Below are 17763 nucleotides of genomic sequence, written 5' to 3' on the forward strand. Positions count from 1 at the left end.
TCGTAACTTCACCAGACAGTGCTGCCCAAACGATAATCAACTAATATGTGAACAGAACAAAATCCCCAAGGATTCAGTTTAAGATGTATCTATACCCTGTAATTTTATGCTGTCTCAAGAAGCTGTGATTTCATAGCAGTTTAAAAATATGCTATAATTTACACCTGTATAGCTTTCATTATCACTATCCTTTTTCATCTATATTTATCACAAATTCATGATGATGCATGCTATTGAATATAAAAGTGATTGAAAGCAGCTTTGATAGACAATAACACTAGTATAATAAATGCCTATTTCTTTTTCCTTTTGCACTTCTATTAATCTTTATTCCAAAGATTGTTATGCTTTTATCCAGCATCTTACCTTAAGCTCCAGGAATCAGTGGTTCAATGCAGGGAGCAATATTGGTGGATGATTTCTGTCCTCCTCTGAATATTATATTTTGCCTTTACCCCCCAAGGAAAGATGTGCTGTGTCTCCATCAATTTCCTTACAAAGAAAGCAAGTGATTCTTCATACAGCAGAAGGGAGTGTTGGGAAAGTGACTTGCTTAGCAGAGCTCTAAGATTAACTCTGCACCAATAAAAATTGGAAACCTCGTGGCATTTTGCTGCTCCTGAGATGCACATCTCACCCACATACAGAAGCTAGGTGTTCACAACCCTCGTTAATTGATGGTGCTGCTTTGTATCAGACCTGCTGGAACAGCTCCCCGGGTGTTCCCCATACAGGCGCTCTCTCAAGCTTGTTTTGCCATCAGCACAGTTGCTAACTCTTGCTCCTTAAGATATCATGACAGTTGTAGACCTCCCTGTACGCAGACCCACATCCTTCATTTCTGGACTGAAAAAGTCCATTGGCATGAAATTAATGAGTCATATTTCTTAAGAAAATTACCTACCTACCAAGCTACCAAGTAGTGCTCAAACATGCTTATTTCATTAAGAAGATTGTCCAAAGATGGGTTGGTTTTGTTTTCCACTTTGATTTTTATAAAGAACAAATAACAAGCCTTTATCTCATCAGGTGTTCCAAAGGGAATAGAACCAACTGGTTCTATGCCCAGTCCTGCCCCAGTGCTTCTATTACAGGACACACAGCTACCTCAGTAGGTGTACTGACAGCTCTCTAAAAGCAAAATGCATGTGAGATGTCAGGCACCCCAATCATCTGTTGTGCTTCACTCAATGTGATCATGCCAGTGTCCTGAACTACAGCCAATTACTACTCAAAGCAAACATGAAAAATTACATTTACTGCTGCTGCTATTGCTTAATACTTGAAAGGCAGCATTATACACAATGCTAAAAGAAAAATAACCAGCTAACCAGACAACGCTGTGCTCTTATTTGTAAAGATCATTACAGCATTTCAGTTAAAAGAGACACAGAACAGAGCAAAACCCAGATAGAAAGGTTGATAGATGTGAAATCCAGTCAGAAACTCTTTTGTTTTCTGTCAGTCATCACACTCTGCTAATATAGGAGTAGATCCAACATCATTCCCAAGCCACTAAAAGTTCCCTTTCTTTCCTCCTTCTACCTTACCCTCAAGTATTCACACAGAACATCCCAGTTCCCTGTTTCTGAGTGATATTTCAGGATAATCTTCAGATTCGCTCCTTCCTTTGATTAGCAGCAATGCTTTTTCTTTTTTCCTCCCCAAAGTGCATCCTTCTGGTTACTAATGAGTTGCAGATATCCAGTCAAGCTCATTATATTAGATGCATAAGAAGTACCATGCAACACTGCAGCAAAGGCATCAGTGATGAGGCTTGCAACCTCCTTGAGATAAGCAAGCATCATAATTTCCATTGATAGACAGACAGGCAGCAATGAGACAACATCTCCAGTGTCACAACCTTCACACAAAGGTTGTCCTGCCCCAGTAGAACAGAAAGGGGTAGAACCAGGAGTTATTTCCTGCTGTTCCCTTGGTATTCCCTTGCCAGCTGGCCTCACTTAGAAGTGCTCCAAGGCTGTACTTATTTGGACCAAATAGCATGTTAAGAACATTCACACATTCTCAGATCCCATTCTTTCTTCTGTCCTTACAGGATGACAAAATAGAACATCTGGTCCTTCTTGAGAGATAAGGGCTTTTACTGAGTGCCATTGTAGAGCAAAACACTAGAGCATATACATAAAACATTGAAAGGACAAGGCTGAGCAGCAGCAGAAGGCAAACAGCCACTGGACAGGAGACTTCAGAAGAGAATATTAAGTGCTAAGAGGAGCCCACGAGCTGTGCAGTAGCACAAAGTGCTTCTAGCAGCCCAGGCTGTGGCAGGAGCTGAGGCTGCCCTGCTGGTGGGGCTAGAACTTTGGAAAAGTGGCCATCAGCTGTTTATTTCTCAGAAGCTCAGAGAAGCCTTGATCAGCGTAGTGCAATAGTCAGTCTTGAGAACTACATATTAAACCACATAATGTCCAGCACAACACTATAGCTTTCCTTTAACAGGGTTTAACTTTTCCAGAGCTGGGTTAGGAAGTGTTGGGGAGTTCATATGTAAGCTGGTATCCTCTCCCAGATCTGCTTCCTCTGCAAACATTCAGTGCTGGCACTTACTCATCTAAGCATCCCCAGTCATATCTTGTTCATAACAAGCTTACTCTTCCTACTGCAAACGTCTATACACTCTCAGTTGTCTGTTTTGACCTTCCAAGTCTCAACTTTCACTGTCAGATGCACAGTAGCTATACAAAAAAGATAGTTTCACATCAGAATATTTTGTTGTTTGCACCAAAAAATGCTCACTGTTATTACACTCCAGGCATCACCTATACCCGACTTCTGACATCTCTGTGCTCACTCTACTTCCACTCTCTCCTTCAGCCTTCCCCCAAACCACTGGGCATTAAAACAAACAAGCCTGCTGCTCGGGGTCTGCAGGGAAGGTAGGTGAGGTACAGAGAGCAGAGGTAGGACATGGAATAGGAAGAGGCAGGAAAGATGGACATGGAGGACAAGGAGGGGTCTGTACGCTGGCAGAGCTGGAGAGGAGTCAGGTAGCTCAGAAAAGCTTAGCAGGAGGGAGGATATTTTCCATTTTACTGCTCACTGCTTGTGATTGAAAGCCTTGGTTGTTATTCGAGGCAGATTAACACAGGATCCAGAACAGCACCTTTGCTTGTAGAAAACTGAAAGCCTGTTCAAAATGAAATTGGCATTTAAAAACAATACATATATATATATATATATGTATATATATATATATATATACACACACACACACAATCCTGTTACTGTTTTGTCAGTGTGGGCATTTTAAGAGGGTCACTTGACTGATAGAAAGCCTTGAAAAACAAGCTGTTTGTTCTCCTACCACCACGCTGCAGGCATGGTCCCAGGGTCCACCCCACAGCTCTTCCACCATCCTCCCACCCCAGCTATTTGCCGTAAGCTTTGCACAACCAGCTTCACCATACAGCAAATTGTCATTTCTTTCCTACTCAAATAAGGCCACCAGAACTCTACATTGAAAATATGATAGAAACGATTCACTAGAATCTGTTGCTTTTCCTTAGTTGCGAGAGCCACAGAAGGAAGACAGTGCTGGGTTCACAGGAAACTTTAGTACATCTCCGAATTCAGTGCTGCAAGAAGTACATTGCACAAGCTCAGCTGGAGAGGGCAAGGCACAGACGGCAGGCAAGGTCACTTTAACAACAGGGAACATGCTTGATATGCTGAGCAGCACAGGGCTGGGAAAAGGCAGACAACAAGGGCTTGATGCGTTTGAAATGTTGCTCAAAGTTGAGTCAAGGATTATCCTTGTGGAGGCACATGACAGCTGCAATCACCCTCCTATTTCATGTCAGCATTGATTTCAGCTCCGAGTCCTGCAATTGTTCCTGTAATTTATTCAGTTCATAGTGATTCACTACATGAAAAAAAAAATCCCCTCTGATAAAGCACTATGGTTACAGATCTATGATTTGGGCTTGCTGTGCTGAAAGCAAAGGGAATTTCACTCCTGTCTTTAGACAAACCCATGTCCACTAGGAAGCTCCCAAGTTAGAGCTCTCAGTTCTGTCCTCATTTGCCTCTGCCAAAATTCAGACTGACATTTTGCTACAACAAGCTTCAGATTTCTTCCCAGGCCGTAATACTGTTTCCGTGATCAGCACGATGATAAATGCAAATTCAGTCCCCTGTTCAGCACTGTGGCCAGGAGAAGTTGAAGGATATCAAAGTAAAAATAAGGGATAGTTTATAAAAATAAGGGATAGTTTATAATACTTGCTCTTTCCTGCAGTGCTCCAGCAAAAGGAGCTATAGCTTCTTGTAGAAATACCCATGATATTAGTTGCAAAACTTGTTTTCTGCTTAAATATTATCTTCCCATAAATGGGCCACCACCTGCAGTTAATGCAGGACTTAAAAGAAAAAAGAACAAAAAGCAGAAGAAAAAAAGAACAAAGATAAAAATCAAAGAATATCCCAAGTTGGAAGGGACCCATAAAGTCCAACCAGCCCCATCCAACACTGCTAAAGATGAGATGAAGTATTTCGGGCCATATAGGTGCCCAAACAGCATTTCAACTACAGTGCATGTTGTATTTCTCATAATGTGTAGGCAAAGGTTGCTGTTCATTCCATGTTCAGACAGTTTTACGCCATATTTGAGGACAAATACACAACAAAGGAAGCTGCAGCACGTATCTCAGTCAGCTTAAAACAACTTCTGCTATTTTCAGAATAAGTTTCTTACACGTATTTTCTGATCACTGGGTTTCGTAGTGAAGAAAGTAAAGAGTCAGTGACCTGAATCAAAGCCATGAGTCAACACATTTGAAAAACCTGTCCTGGAGTCTATTCTGTAAAATGACTGGAATTATCCTTTGAACTCACAGCATTGTCACAGTTGCTGTGTATATCATATTTCAGCTGTAGATCCCTTTAGAGCTGAATAAAGCATGAAAGTATTAACTCCGATGTTGGGAGATCTTCAGAGGTGTCTTTCTCAACCCCCTCAAAAAACAAGTGGAGCAGTGTAGAAAAATTCAGACCTCTTCAAAAGCACCTGAGAACACTGATGTGCCAGTGATTACTCTGATGATAGCTGACGATAGCTTAGCTGGCACCAGGAGGAACTGGTCCTGAATTTACGTGCCTTATTCTTAAACACTCACAAAACTCTTGGTTATCAGAAACAAAGGGTTTTATACTGAGATGAGAAGCAAATCAGGCTATGGGAAAATCTGGCTATGGGAAATAGATCTAAGACTGCCTTAAAACAGAACTGAAATTGCTCGAAGCTATTAGCCCTGTCCAGATGAAAAAGTGTGTTTTTTGTCTTTCCTCAGGGCTTCACAACACCCAGCTCTGAATGTCACTAGCACACAGAGGAACAGGAGTGACCATAATGCTCAGAAAATACCCCCATTTGCTATGTCAAGCTCCTCTAGCAACATATCAAGCAGCTCTTCACTTTCATCAGAACCAACTTGCCAGATCTCCACGGTTCAGGATCAAGCCCAGCTGGACATTGTTTCCATCTCTAGGTTGGCCCCAGGAGAATCACCAAGCCCTCAACCATTTGAGCAAAGAAAGAAAAGCTTAGCAATATCATGTTCCAGCCAGCTCAGTACAAGGACTCCTCCAGCATCTTGCCCAGCCAGCCCCAGGCTCAGTCTAACACCCAGCTCAGCCAAGCCTCAGCAATACTCGGACTCCTCTCCAGCCAGTCCAGGGACCAATGCTGCTTCCTTCTATGCCCTCTGTCCTCAAATAGCACACAGCTTGGAAGCTTCAACATCAGATTACACATTGACCCCAACCAGGAAAAGCACAAGGCCTCCAACAACGACTCCTGAAGACGGTTCCCAATCTCCTGGCTCTTCTAAAACTGGATTAAGAACTATAGGAAAGGGGTTTCAATCACATCTGGAAGATCCTGATCATGAAAGGTACGTATCCAGACTACATATGTTTAAGTCCTCAAATGATTATCAAACAATTTAAATATATTTTATATTTACATGTTTCCAGTGTTTGTTTTCCTGTTTTCCTGTAATTACCCTATACCCCCTTCTACTATATCCTGTGAAAAGACCATATTTTCCATTCATTTATTTAGCTGGCTGGACATGAATGAAGATTGTCACCCTCAGCTCTTTGCACAGAGCATTTTAAACATGGCCTCATTTCCTTTCAAAGGAGAAACCATCTCTCCCCACATTACTCACAGCCACCTAGGAAGCAAAACCATCATGATACAGCTCAGTGATGGTGGCATCATTACAGCTGAGCCATAGAAACATTAAGGTAGGAAAAGATTTCTCAGCTCACCAAATCCAACCCCAGCCCATCCTACCATGCTCAATGACCACATCCCAACATTACTGGAACACCTCCAGGGATGGTGACTCCCCCATCTCTTTGGGCAGCCCCTGCAGTAGCATAGAAAATACATTGCTCTTAGAAAGTCTGAGAAACAAGGGCTGGAGATGGCACTCAGTGACATAGCAGGTGCCTCCCATCCCAAACCTCAGGTTCCATACTCTGGCCCCATACAAGTCAGACTGATTTCACCCCACTGAGCCATCCAGTTGCACACCGTGTCCACCACTTCTCTTGGCAGGAGATTTGTAACCACAGAGGAATTCCAAGCCATGGAGAAAGAACTAGAAGACGTAAAAGACGAACTGAAATGCTTGAAGTGGAAAGTGAGACACATTGGTGAGACTGTGCAGCCCCTGGCAGAAGACAGCAAGCGCTACAATGGCTACACACTGACAGAGCTCAAGGCAATGGTGCAGTCTGAAGAAGATCCTTACAAAGCTGCACACAAAATCCTGACTGCACTATTCAGTGATGTGTACTTGCTGCAGCACTCGGTCACCGAACAGGCAAGCAATGCCAGACCTCTGCCCAGGCCCAAAATAGACCCAGAGTTGTACACAGTGTATTGTGACATTCTGAAAAGCATATTCCCTGGAATTAGCAGCCAGACCTTGAGGGAACAGACACAACACATGCAGAAAAGCACCTAGAAAGAAGTGCAATAACATCAAAGTGCACAAAACCTTCTGCAAAGTGGGAAATCCCTTATGACTTTTGAGCACTGGACTGCGGTGCATTTAACTGGTTGAGTCTATCCCTTCCAGGAACGAATCATCTCTAACACCTTGGTGAGCTCTGAGCCCTTCACATCACCTGATGAGACAGGGTGGGAAGACGTTCTGCATACTTACCATATTTTAGACAAAAAAAATGCCCCCTTAGTGTCTCTTTCTATACGTGGATGTTTCCTTGTTTCCAGCAACTACAAATGCTGCCAAAAGAATTGAAACAAGGCATCGTGTGCTCAAGCAAGGGCCTCCCTAACCCCAAACAGACCTACCAACCAACCAGCATCTGGGTAGTTTCTATTTTCTAGACTATATCATTCATTAAATGACATTACTTGTTAGAAAACTGTACTTGTCCTATTTTTCTTTTTTTTTTTTTTGTCTAAAAATACTTTGCATATTAAAAAAAATCAATCAACAAACACCATTTTAATACACACTGGGATGGAACATAAGCCATGTAGCAAACCACTTCCCATGTGCAGCAACATCCTGTGTTACATGGGAAGAAAACCCAGGCACAGCAACCTGGTCTCCACTGTAGATAGTTGGTGAGTCAACACATAAAAGCGTGCAGGAAGTCCTTATGTCAGTTCATGCATGATAGAAGAAGGCAATCAGACACACAAGGAGAAATCAGTCTGCAAATCCATGTTGTGTTCCATCCTCTTCTCCATTAAACTACGGAACAATGTTTTTTCCCCACTTAGTAAATGCTTTCAAGTCTGAAGTGCCAATACTGAACTAAATAATTTTTCTATCCTTTCTTAACTATAGACATTACATTTGCTATTCTCCAGCCATACCCAGACTCAGAGATTCATTAGTATTACCCTTACCCAAGCAGCACACTCTGTTATGCATTCATCCCTATGTGCAACCTGAGGACCTGAGAGTACTGCACACACAGCTTAGACCAAAAGCCTGCCTTCCCCCGTGTCCTTCTCTAGGAGCCTGGTCAGAACCATGAGGACACGAATACTGTTCTCAGCCTTGGGCAATCTTTTATTTGCACTGATTGATTGAGTTAATTAAGCAATCTATTAATATTCATCATGCTATGGCTCAGTAGAGTTCAGTTGGCAGAACAGATCCTACAGAAGATAAGTTATGCTACAGAGAAGTTCCCGATCCACGCTGCTTACAAAGTCAGAGAATAATTTAGGCCTCTGGTTGACTGCTGGAGGTCAGCAGGTCCAGTTGCTCTATCAGACAGTATTTTATAAAAGAAACTAAGTTATAAAAGATACGCTGCAAAAAGTAAGCTGTAAAACTTCATTTAAACAGTTATAGAACCAACCTGTAATGGAGCCGCTGGTAGATCAGGTTCACAATAGGAAATCCCAAGGAGTTCTATTCTTCCATAAGCACTGCACCAGGAGATCACCAAGGTGTAGAAACCTCATCTACATCTGCATCAACGAATAAGGAAGATAAATGGCGAAGTTCCTGCAACACTGTTTTGAAGGGCTGCTTACCATGGTTAGATCACGCACTGCTGATTCACTTTGTAGACTTCTCATGAATATTTCTAATGCATAATTACAGTCAAATTTGGTCATTAAATCATACATTTTATGACCTCATGCTTACCCCTTTGTTCTGTTAATAATAATACCCCTGCATAATGTGAATGCTTTCCGCAAAGTCCAACAGCCCTTCTGGTTTATGGTTTAAAATATAGCAGAACTAGTTCTAGGGAATGTCAGCTTCTTTAATATTCATTATCAGCATCATCTTTCCTGAAATACGAGTCACAGTGCTCGGGCAGCACCATTCATTACCATTAATCCCTTCTCCGTTCTGCTCTCCTTATGTGATCTCTATGCATTTACATACCTACCTCCCTTTGCACAATCCAATACAACCTGACTTCAGTAACTTTCACATTGAACCCACCATCTCTGTTTCCCAAGGTGAAACCATCTCTGGAGATCTCTTTCCATTTCTTCTGTTCATGAATTCCTACAGGGGATTATTTTTCACTATGAAAAATACCACCTGCACTGGGGCCTGACACACATCCAACCGGTAGAAGGGCTATGGAGGGAAACAAGATCTGATGGACCTCAGACATGAGGACAGGATACACACCGATGTATCCAGGTATCCCACTGAGAAATGCAGATGATCCTGATTTCTTGCAGATTTATTGTGAAAAGTGCTTTTTTTTTTTTTTTCAGTGTCCCAAAGAGAGCGATTAAAATACATATCAATGTCTTGCTGGGTCAGTAGGTTTTGATCAGATTCCCATTTTTGTATTAATATTCAGATACATTACCATCCCAGAGAGATGAATAATAGAAGCTATTTCGTTCCTCTGACAATATTAAACATAATGAATAGGCTTACAACCATCCCGCATCTTTCTCCATGAATTCTGACCGCAGATAGATCTCCTGTTGGTAATGGAAATGTCACTTTGATTCATCTGTTCGCCAACCAATCCTTACCAAATAATTTCCAGTATATAGCAAGTGATCCAAAAACGCTATTTTGGAAACAAGCCAGAAAGTGACGTTCATTGTAGATTACATTTTACCACTGTTTAGGCTTAAAATGTTTCAGGGAGCTTTGCTGCTTACTTTCTTCTTAGCAGCGACTCCAGTAGAGCACAAGAGAGATAGATCATAAGACTTCTGCTAATTTGCAAATCTAAAATTATCATTGGAAGACCGAATTTATTATCGTACAGCTAGATGATGACAGAAGAGATGACCTTTCTGTGGTGCCAGATGTCTTATCCATGCTGACCAAGGCCTTTAATCAGTGAGAGAAAGTATAAATTACCATGTGTCGCGGGGAAAAAAAGCATGCTATTCATAGCCAAGTATTAAAGCAGGCTGCCCAGAGAGGCCGTGCAGTCTCCATTCCTAGAAGCTTTCAGGGCTGAATGGGATGCAGCCCCGTGTGACCCATCTGATCTCCCAGCTGTCCCAGCTTTGAGCAGTACATTGGACTGGGGATATCTGAAGGTCCCTTCCAGCCTCAATTACTCTGATTTTGTGACAGTGTCACATCTGACTTCAGCTTTGCGTTGCTTTTCTAAAAGGCTGAGGGTTCTGTGCCAGCGTTCAAGACCATGTGCAGACTTTTAGGAATGTAAATGTTGAATGAATTCACATATATTTTGTGTGTGTGTGTGTGTGTGTGCAAATTCCTTACATCCTCAAAATAAAACTCAAAAATATTTTGGTAACAAATACTGTTGCTACTATGCAACCAGACGAAAGGATTTACATTCTACATGACCCCCATCAGCAGGATTAAAACTAAATACATAGCAAATTTAATGATGCGTATGTATGCGTGACTCCCACAGAGATGTGATTCTGCCTATGCTACTTACACAGAGAGCTTTACACCAACAAACAGCAAACATCAGTATGACTGCATATAGAAAAAGACTGTAATAGTCTAAGATGGAGGATGGAATAAGACCATTAAAAACTACTTCAGCATTCCCCTAACCCCTTTTCCATACAATTACCAGCTATCAGAACAAAGGTCTTCTCAATCACTCTCACAGCTCACCGAGAGCTTTCCCCTGGAACACACATAACTCCTACACGGCACCCTGATGGTAAGAATATGCTACACTGGGTCGGATGGGTTCCACCTTGCCCAGTATCATGTCTCTAAGCCAGATGGTTAGAAGAAAACACAAGAATTAAGCAGCACGTATATTTTTAACTAAGGATCTTCCTACATTCAAACATTTTTAAACTCGGGAACTAAGAAAGCATCTATTATACATTAATGATTCCAGTAGATTGCTGTTTGTTGGGTGTCCTCACAAAGCTGTCAACTTTTAGCAACAGTAAGCATCTGTTGGTAAAGGCATCCTCAGCCATCTGCTAAATAAGGACTCAACTCTTCCATGTTCCAAAGCTGATCCCTACTCAGCATTAGAAGAGAGAACAAACAACCCATCACTCTGCCCATCCATTTTCAGACTGCCACATCACCCTTCTTCCCATGCAGTGTAGACAGTCAACATCTTAAAAGTCTGTAAGGTCCAGCCTGGCAAAGATAACTATCTAACATTAATTATTTCAAAAGGTTTAAAATTGTGTAATTGCAGAAAAAGACACAAAAAGTTTGCAATGAAAAAGAGCACAAAGCTATGAATAACAGGCACTACACTCGTGAGCAAGCAGGGATGGCAGTCATCGGTGTCTGATCTTAGCTCAGCTTTGCTGGCTGACTCCTGTCAACCCTCTGTAAGGCTGCACTGGTGCTGCCTCAGCCCCCATCCTCTTTGAACACTCTTCTTGCTCAAGATGAAAGTTCTTTTCTCAGTAACTGACAACAATGTCTGTCCTGGCTGCCCCCTCACATTGCTATCAGGCAGAAGAGAAATCTCAGTGAAAAAGATGAAAGGGCTCAACTGCTCTTGGTTCATTACCTTTACAGCAGGGACCATCTCTTCTCCCATACATAATGCTCCTCTTGAAGAGACACTTCCAGGAGAAACCTTCAGCCAGGGCAGGTTTTGTTGTCCCCTATCCTTATGCCCACCACTCACGCTTTCTGTGTGAGCCTTCTCTATGACTTGGAAGTCTGTTCAGCCTCTAACACTCAGCAGGGTTCATGCTCCCAGGTGACAGCAGCTGAGCCTCAGCCTCTTCCCACTCCTTACGAAGGCAGTGAAACAGCAGCTAGATACAAAACCTGAAATAAAGCATCTCTCTTTAGAACTGCACATACTGCCTCTTCCAGGGCCAGAATTCCTACAGGTAGGAACTAGCTTCTTTGATGAGATGGCTATTTCTTATTTCTGAGTTTCTTAAGCATTCTCTGATATTCCCCACCTGAGCATGCCTAGTCCATTATGCTGAACTTTTAAACAAAACATTGGGAAATGCTTTTTCCAGTTCAAACTCGATGAGCTGAGGGATACTCTGAAACAACAGCTCACATATAAGAAAAAGCAGGAAAATACTTGTATCTTTTTCTCTCCCTAGGTTTAATTTCCCCCAGAATCTCTGTTTTCTTGGGAAAACTACACTCTACACATGCTGATTTATTTTAAGTCCAGTGAAGTAATAAACAGCCAAACTGAGTTTAGTCGCACCTAACAGACCTTGCGGGTGTCAGAACCTAAAAGGCAAGACTTCACTGAACAATTTGGACCTTCCAGGAAAAATTAACAACCAGCATACCTGGAGAAAGTTGCTAGCAGATCAGGAGGCTGTTTTTCTCCTAATCAGAGTTAAAGCAGTGAGCTCTAAGTGCAGAACCAAGCACCACTGGAAGTAGTCCTACTGTGCTGCTGGTTATTGGAATGGTCAGTCCTCTCCTTCAGCTGCTATGAAACAGAACACTAGAGCCCAGTCAGGTAGAAGGCCTGTAGCTTATTCCTCCCCTCCCCCCCTTTTCCAGTAATTTTTAGGTCAGTAAGAAGGAAGTTGAAATTAGCAAATATTTCCTTTTATGCCTGGGTCTGAACACTGCAGCACTTCCTAGGGTCCTGAGGCAGGGTGAATGGAGCTGATGCTGTTAGACAGGGGTGGAAAATTGATCTCTTCCCAGCAAGATTTAGAGGCCAGTCAGACAGGAAATTACTCCAGATGGGCACTCTGTCCCCATCTCTCAGCTCTTCCTGCAGCTAGGAGATTCACTCTATAATTGCTTTTTTAGTCCACATTTTATCCTCAGCTGACAGAATTCCATTAGGGTGATACAAGCTGCGTGATAAAGGGATGTTTGTGTCTCACATGGGCTGTAAGTCATTTCTCAGCAAACAAGCAAACAGTCACAGAAATGGGTAAAGAGACCACTGAGCCAGGAGCCCTTCCTTCTTCTTTTGATCTGAATACAAAGACCACAGCATTCAAATGGAAGCAAACACTCCTGCAGTATGTTCCATTCCCCACTGCTTCCCTCTCTCCTCTCTGGAGGAGAGGCATCAGTGTCAGCCCACACCACTGCTGGTTTAGGGACTCGCTAACATACCAAAACCTGGTAAAATCTCCACAGGATCAGGAAATCTTGCAGAAAACAGAACCAACTAAGCAGAATGTAGCAGTGTAGCTTCATGACCAGCTTCTCATGGATCTCCTCCGGTTTCATCCTCCAAGATGAGGATGACTCTCCTGACTCAGTAATACAGGAGCTTCCACGTATCACATGTTATCTCTTACACTGTATGCTTCGTTGCTTGCTCCCCTGCTCACAGATGGGTACTTCTCAGCCACAGAAATGAAAATCTACTGTATTACACCAGAAAAAGAAAGGCAGAAATTAGAAAACAAGTTGCAAGCCTTCTAAGGCATCTTTGGTTTCAGATTTCATTTCCGACTGATTAAAATATGTTTTTACAAATCAAAAACTATGCAGCACGACATTTATTTCCTCACAGATTATTCTCCTTTATCTTCTGCCCCTGAGTGGGACAAACTCACCATTTTGATCTAATCCCTGGGAAGCCACTATATGCAGGTAAAAAGACAGCAACTACAGCTCAGAGGTTTGTGAGTGGCTCTGAAACTGATCTGGGCTGAAGTTTAATTCCTATTCAAGAACTCAACCAAAGTTCTTGTTAACTGTCCTGTTTCCTTTGTCATGCTTTAGATAATGTGGAAAGATGTGTTACTGCTGCTTGAGAACTGCTTTTGCTGTGTTTCTGACATTACTTGACACTGGCTAAGGTACTTCACACGAGGATTTTCTTAATAGCATGCATACTCTTCTTTTCCCTCCTTAGATGCTTCTCTCAAAAAATCGTACCTGTAACAAGTTAAAAATAAGTGAAAAATAATCATTATTTCCCCCCAATTCGCTATGGAGACAATTCTTGTAGTTGGAATACATAGGACTGATTAGGACACTAAAACATCTTTGTTACATAAAGGGTCATCATAACTCATCAGGAGGGCAAATGCTGCAATTTCCTACACTATAGCGACAAATGAAGTAGCTTTAAAGCATTACACTACTTTCTACATATGACTACCCAGGATCAAGGACTTCACCAGGCCTCACCTTAGTGCCATACATCATCCCAGAGCAAACCTTCCTTTCAGCCAGTGATACTATAGAGGTAAATGTTCCACAACTTCATCTTTTTGAAATATTTCAAAGAAATTCACCTTCTTTTCATACTGTAGCAATTATGGGGAAAGAAGCACCAGTACTGCAAGATGTCCACAAGTTTAATAACTAGTATGAATGCCATTGTGGCCAACAGACACTTATGCGAAGCCAGCTATTTACAGAAAGCAAAGCTCCTAAGCAAGCTTTGTGAAAATGTCTTTTATTCCTATGCTTCTTTTTAGCATGAGCACTTCTCATGCTAATAACAATACCAACAATTAAATTCCATAACAAAGTCTACTTATATTATAAACAAATCAGTATCTATTTTACATATAGAAGTGTTTTTCATTTAGTACAAAACTCCATTGATACAGAGAAATTCAGTATTGCTAACTTTGGTCTTAGCTAACAACAGCTAAGTATTTTGTAAGCAAATACACATGCTACTGCAGCTCCTGACCTGGTACAGCAAGTGAAGGAGCTGTATCAGGAGCTGCAATAGTATGTATGTATCTTTGTTTCACACAAAAAAGCATTTCAGAGCTTTCAGTTCTATCTGAAAACAATGAATAAGTTCTAAATGAGAAAGAAAGAATGTTCTATGAGATCTTATACGAGATTTACAGGTTGTCACCACTGACAAATATTCACTGAAAAGCATATTTGCATAGCTACAAATCCTGAAGCACAATTATTTGGTTAGAATTTCTGGTTAGATGGCCAGATGTCCAGGATACTCAGTGTTTTTAAAATGCCATTTGCTCCTTACCATCTGCTCATTAAAATGCCTTTACCACTCCTCAAAAGGGATAGTACAACGCTGGCAGCAGAGCTGGTTGGTGCAGCCCAGAGAGATGGCCTCCTTGTTTCACAGAACCAAATGCAGGCTGTAGCGAAGGGCAGAGAGACTCTGAAGGATGTATAGAGTGCCAGTGTTTTTTTCTTTTTTTTGCTTTTACATAGTAGTGAAACAATGGAAGAAATCACTTTTTCACTGGAAAAAGAAAAAAAGGTAAGTGAAAGCCAAAGCTTACTCATTAAAGCCCAATAAACCCACTTTTCTGATCTGTCATTGCAGATAATGACAAGAAAAGAACCAGAAAACTAAACAGTTCATGCTTCAAATTTCATTACTGAAGGAAGTTTCCCTGTAGCAAAGATAACTTCCTCTCATAAGACAAGAGGTGGTTCAGCAGCAAGCATGGAGTAAATTCCATTTGGATGATAAGTCATCTAGCTCTCCAAGATGCAAGTGTCCAGAGCTGGATGTATTCAGGACTTCACAGTCAAGCCCTTGTTATCTTTTCCTCCTCTGCAGTCCTTTTTCACATAGACAGGTTTTTGGACGCAAAGCTGTTAAGGAAAATTGAGTGCTGTTTTAAAAATGCTCCTACATCAACAACAAAGTCACAGACTAAAAAGAGCAAGAAACGTTCTCATTTCTATTTCCATTCCAGAACGAAGATTGCACTTTTCAGTACCATATCCTACACTGACAGCAAGCAATGCCAACTACTTCCTTATAGAAAGAAAGATCTCAGAGTGCCAGACTGCAGGACAGCAAACAACTAAATCAGAGCAAGGAAGTAACTCTATAATAATCTGCTACTCCATCTTGCAATGGACATAGAGGAGCATTCACATGACATGCACAAGTTTCTGTCCACAGAAAGGTACCCAGAAAGAAGGCAGTAGCTGAACTGGATCATACAGGCACTGACTGCTGTTCCATTTCAGACCAAAGCATAACACTTGCTTTTTCTTGTGGTTCATCCTTCCCTTGACATTTCAATTTATTATTTTACATGAACAATATGGCTTCAGAGACTGTGTACATCACAGGTGTGGGATTATATTTAGAGAACAGTATGGATATAGAAGAAGATGTATAATAAAGAATGAGCCAACAAGAGGAGGTAGAAAAGCAAAATCTGAAAGCAACGATGGCATAATTCATTCCATCTCCCAATAAAGAAGATGGACTGACTCCAAAGAGACAAAAACTTTTTTCCTCCATGATACAGGGCACGTCTGCACTGCAACTCAAGTTGTCATTACAACAAGTAGAGAGGTGTGTAGGATAATTTTGACACAGATAGTGCTAATGTATTAATACTCAAGCTATATTTGCACAGGTAATGGCATTTGAAATCCTTCTCCTACAGAAGTGTTATTAAAAGCCATCAAATAATTTCTGTAGCACTTTCCAGATAAATGAACTAGAGAAATTGTCATGCTCAGGGAAGAAAAACAATCATGAATATACCAGCTTGGCTGAGAATATGTAACGTATTTAGGGAGCTATCCTGAGGATTTTACAGAGAATGACTGGGACACTTCAGACTATAAATACAATCTACTGTCTCTCTTTGGGAAAAAGAAAACAAACAGGCTGTCTTTTTAATTATCACTTGTAAGAGAGAAGAGACCATCAAGACAGACATCTGGGATCTTCATCCCAGTTTCATATATTGTGATTTTGGATTTGCTCGAGGAGTAACAAGCAGGTAATTCTGAGGCTCGCACACATTCTCAAAAGCTGCTTATAAGGCCGGTGGGGATGCAACAAGCTTATTACTCCAAAAGCTATCTTTGGACCTGAACAATCACATGAGTTATAAATTGATCTTGAGTCAGTTTCTTTCCTGAAGACCTCTGCATTTCTGTTGGTATGAGCTATGATTACACGCCACGTAAACCTTTGACTGATCCAATCCACTTTCAGATTTAGGTAAAGAATAAAAATTAAGAGCATGATATTCCACGTTTGCTTTCCTAAGGAAGAACAAAATTAAAAGAGAGGTGCAAATCTCACTTCTTTTCCCAGCTTGGTCAATAACTATGTTTACTATTCATTCTGCTCATGTTCCACAAAAGCAGAAGAAAACTGTAGAAGACAGAACTAACCTGGATCAGCCACAACCTGCTTCTTTTTGCTGTTGGTAACGATCTGATTTTCGTTCATCATTCGTACATCCTGATCTCCCACGTGATTGCTGAGAAAGATTAAAGTCAGTACAATAACCAAAATAATCATTTTGAAAAGTTACAAGATTTACAGAAAAAGGTTATCAAATAAGTTACTCAGTTCAGGAGGCAAAATATATACTTACACACAGGCGTGCCTATGAACCATATATATGTGTATATAATATGAAACTACCTAAAAAGGAAAGGCATTCTGCATCTACCTGAAGTATGCCAGTCTAATGAGTGGTGTAGGTTGCAGCAGGCACATTTTCAAATAACATCATATTCACTCTACAATTTCCTTGCCTGCCTACACAGTTTGAACCACATTAACCAAAGTGAGATTTTACAGTACAAAGAGTCTAAAAGCCCTACATTGAACTTCACACTGTTTTGTAATGTTGATATAGCAATTATTCATGAAAAATTTATGAACTAAACAAAATTCATTTGCTGTGACGAGTTTTGTTTGCAGGCCACATAATTTTATTACTTCTTTATGAGAAAGAAATTATTAAAACCAAAGTTAAACTCATTACAGAGGAAGCCGCGAGTTGAACTGAAAGTTAAAGAAAATACCCATCAGACAAAAAGTCTTATTTTTTTTTCTTCTCTCTACAAATACCACACACAACAGGCTTCTATTATAGAAAAATGGAATGCCTCCGCAATG

The 17763-nt window shown here is 41.1% G+C and overlaps 2 protein-coding genes across 13 annotated transcripts in view; one reads left to right on the forward strand and one right to left on the reverse strand.

Moving 5' to 3' along the window:
- The window catches only part of GSG1L (GSG1 like), a 58149-nt gene extending 50719 nt beyond the window's left edge, over positions 1-7430 (forward strand). For 3 of the 4 annotated variants that reach the window (XM_032447559.1, XM_015877312.2, XM_015877310.2), the window contains 2 exons: positions 5313-5915; positions 6590-7430. In XM_032447559.1, coding sequence (XP_032303450.1) covers positions 5313-5915; positions 6590-7001 — 1015 coding nt within the window. In that variant the 3' untranslated portion in view covers positions 7002-7430. The other variant, XM_032447560.1, reaches the window with a different exon arrangement.
- Positions 7431-14218: 6788 nt separating this feature from the next.
- KIAA0556 (KIAA0556 ortholog) overlaps positions 14219-17763 on the reverse strand; it is a 41933-nt gene continuing 38388 nt past the window's right edge. For all 9 annotated transcript variants that reach the window (XM_015877298.1, XM_032447556.1, XM_015877304.1 and 6 more), the window contains 2 exons: positions 17028-17116; positions 14219-15473 (listed from right to left, as the gene is read on the reverse strand). In XM_015877298.1, the coding sequence (XP_015732784.1) occupies positions 15418-15473; positions 17028-17116 (145 nt within the window). In that variant the 3' untranslated portion in view covers positions 14219-15417. The remainder of the gene's footprint in view (positions 15474-17027; positions 17117-17763) is intronic.

This window comes from Coturnix japonica, chromosome 14 (assembly GCF_001577835.2).
Source record: "Coturnix japonica isolate 7356 chromosome 14, Coturnix japonica 2.1, whole genome shotgun sequence".
NCBI lineage: Eukaryota > Metazoa > Chordata > Aves > Galliformes > Phasianidae > Coturnix > Coturnix japonica.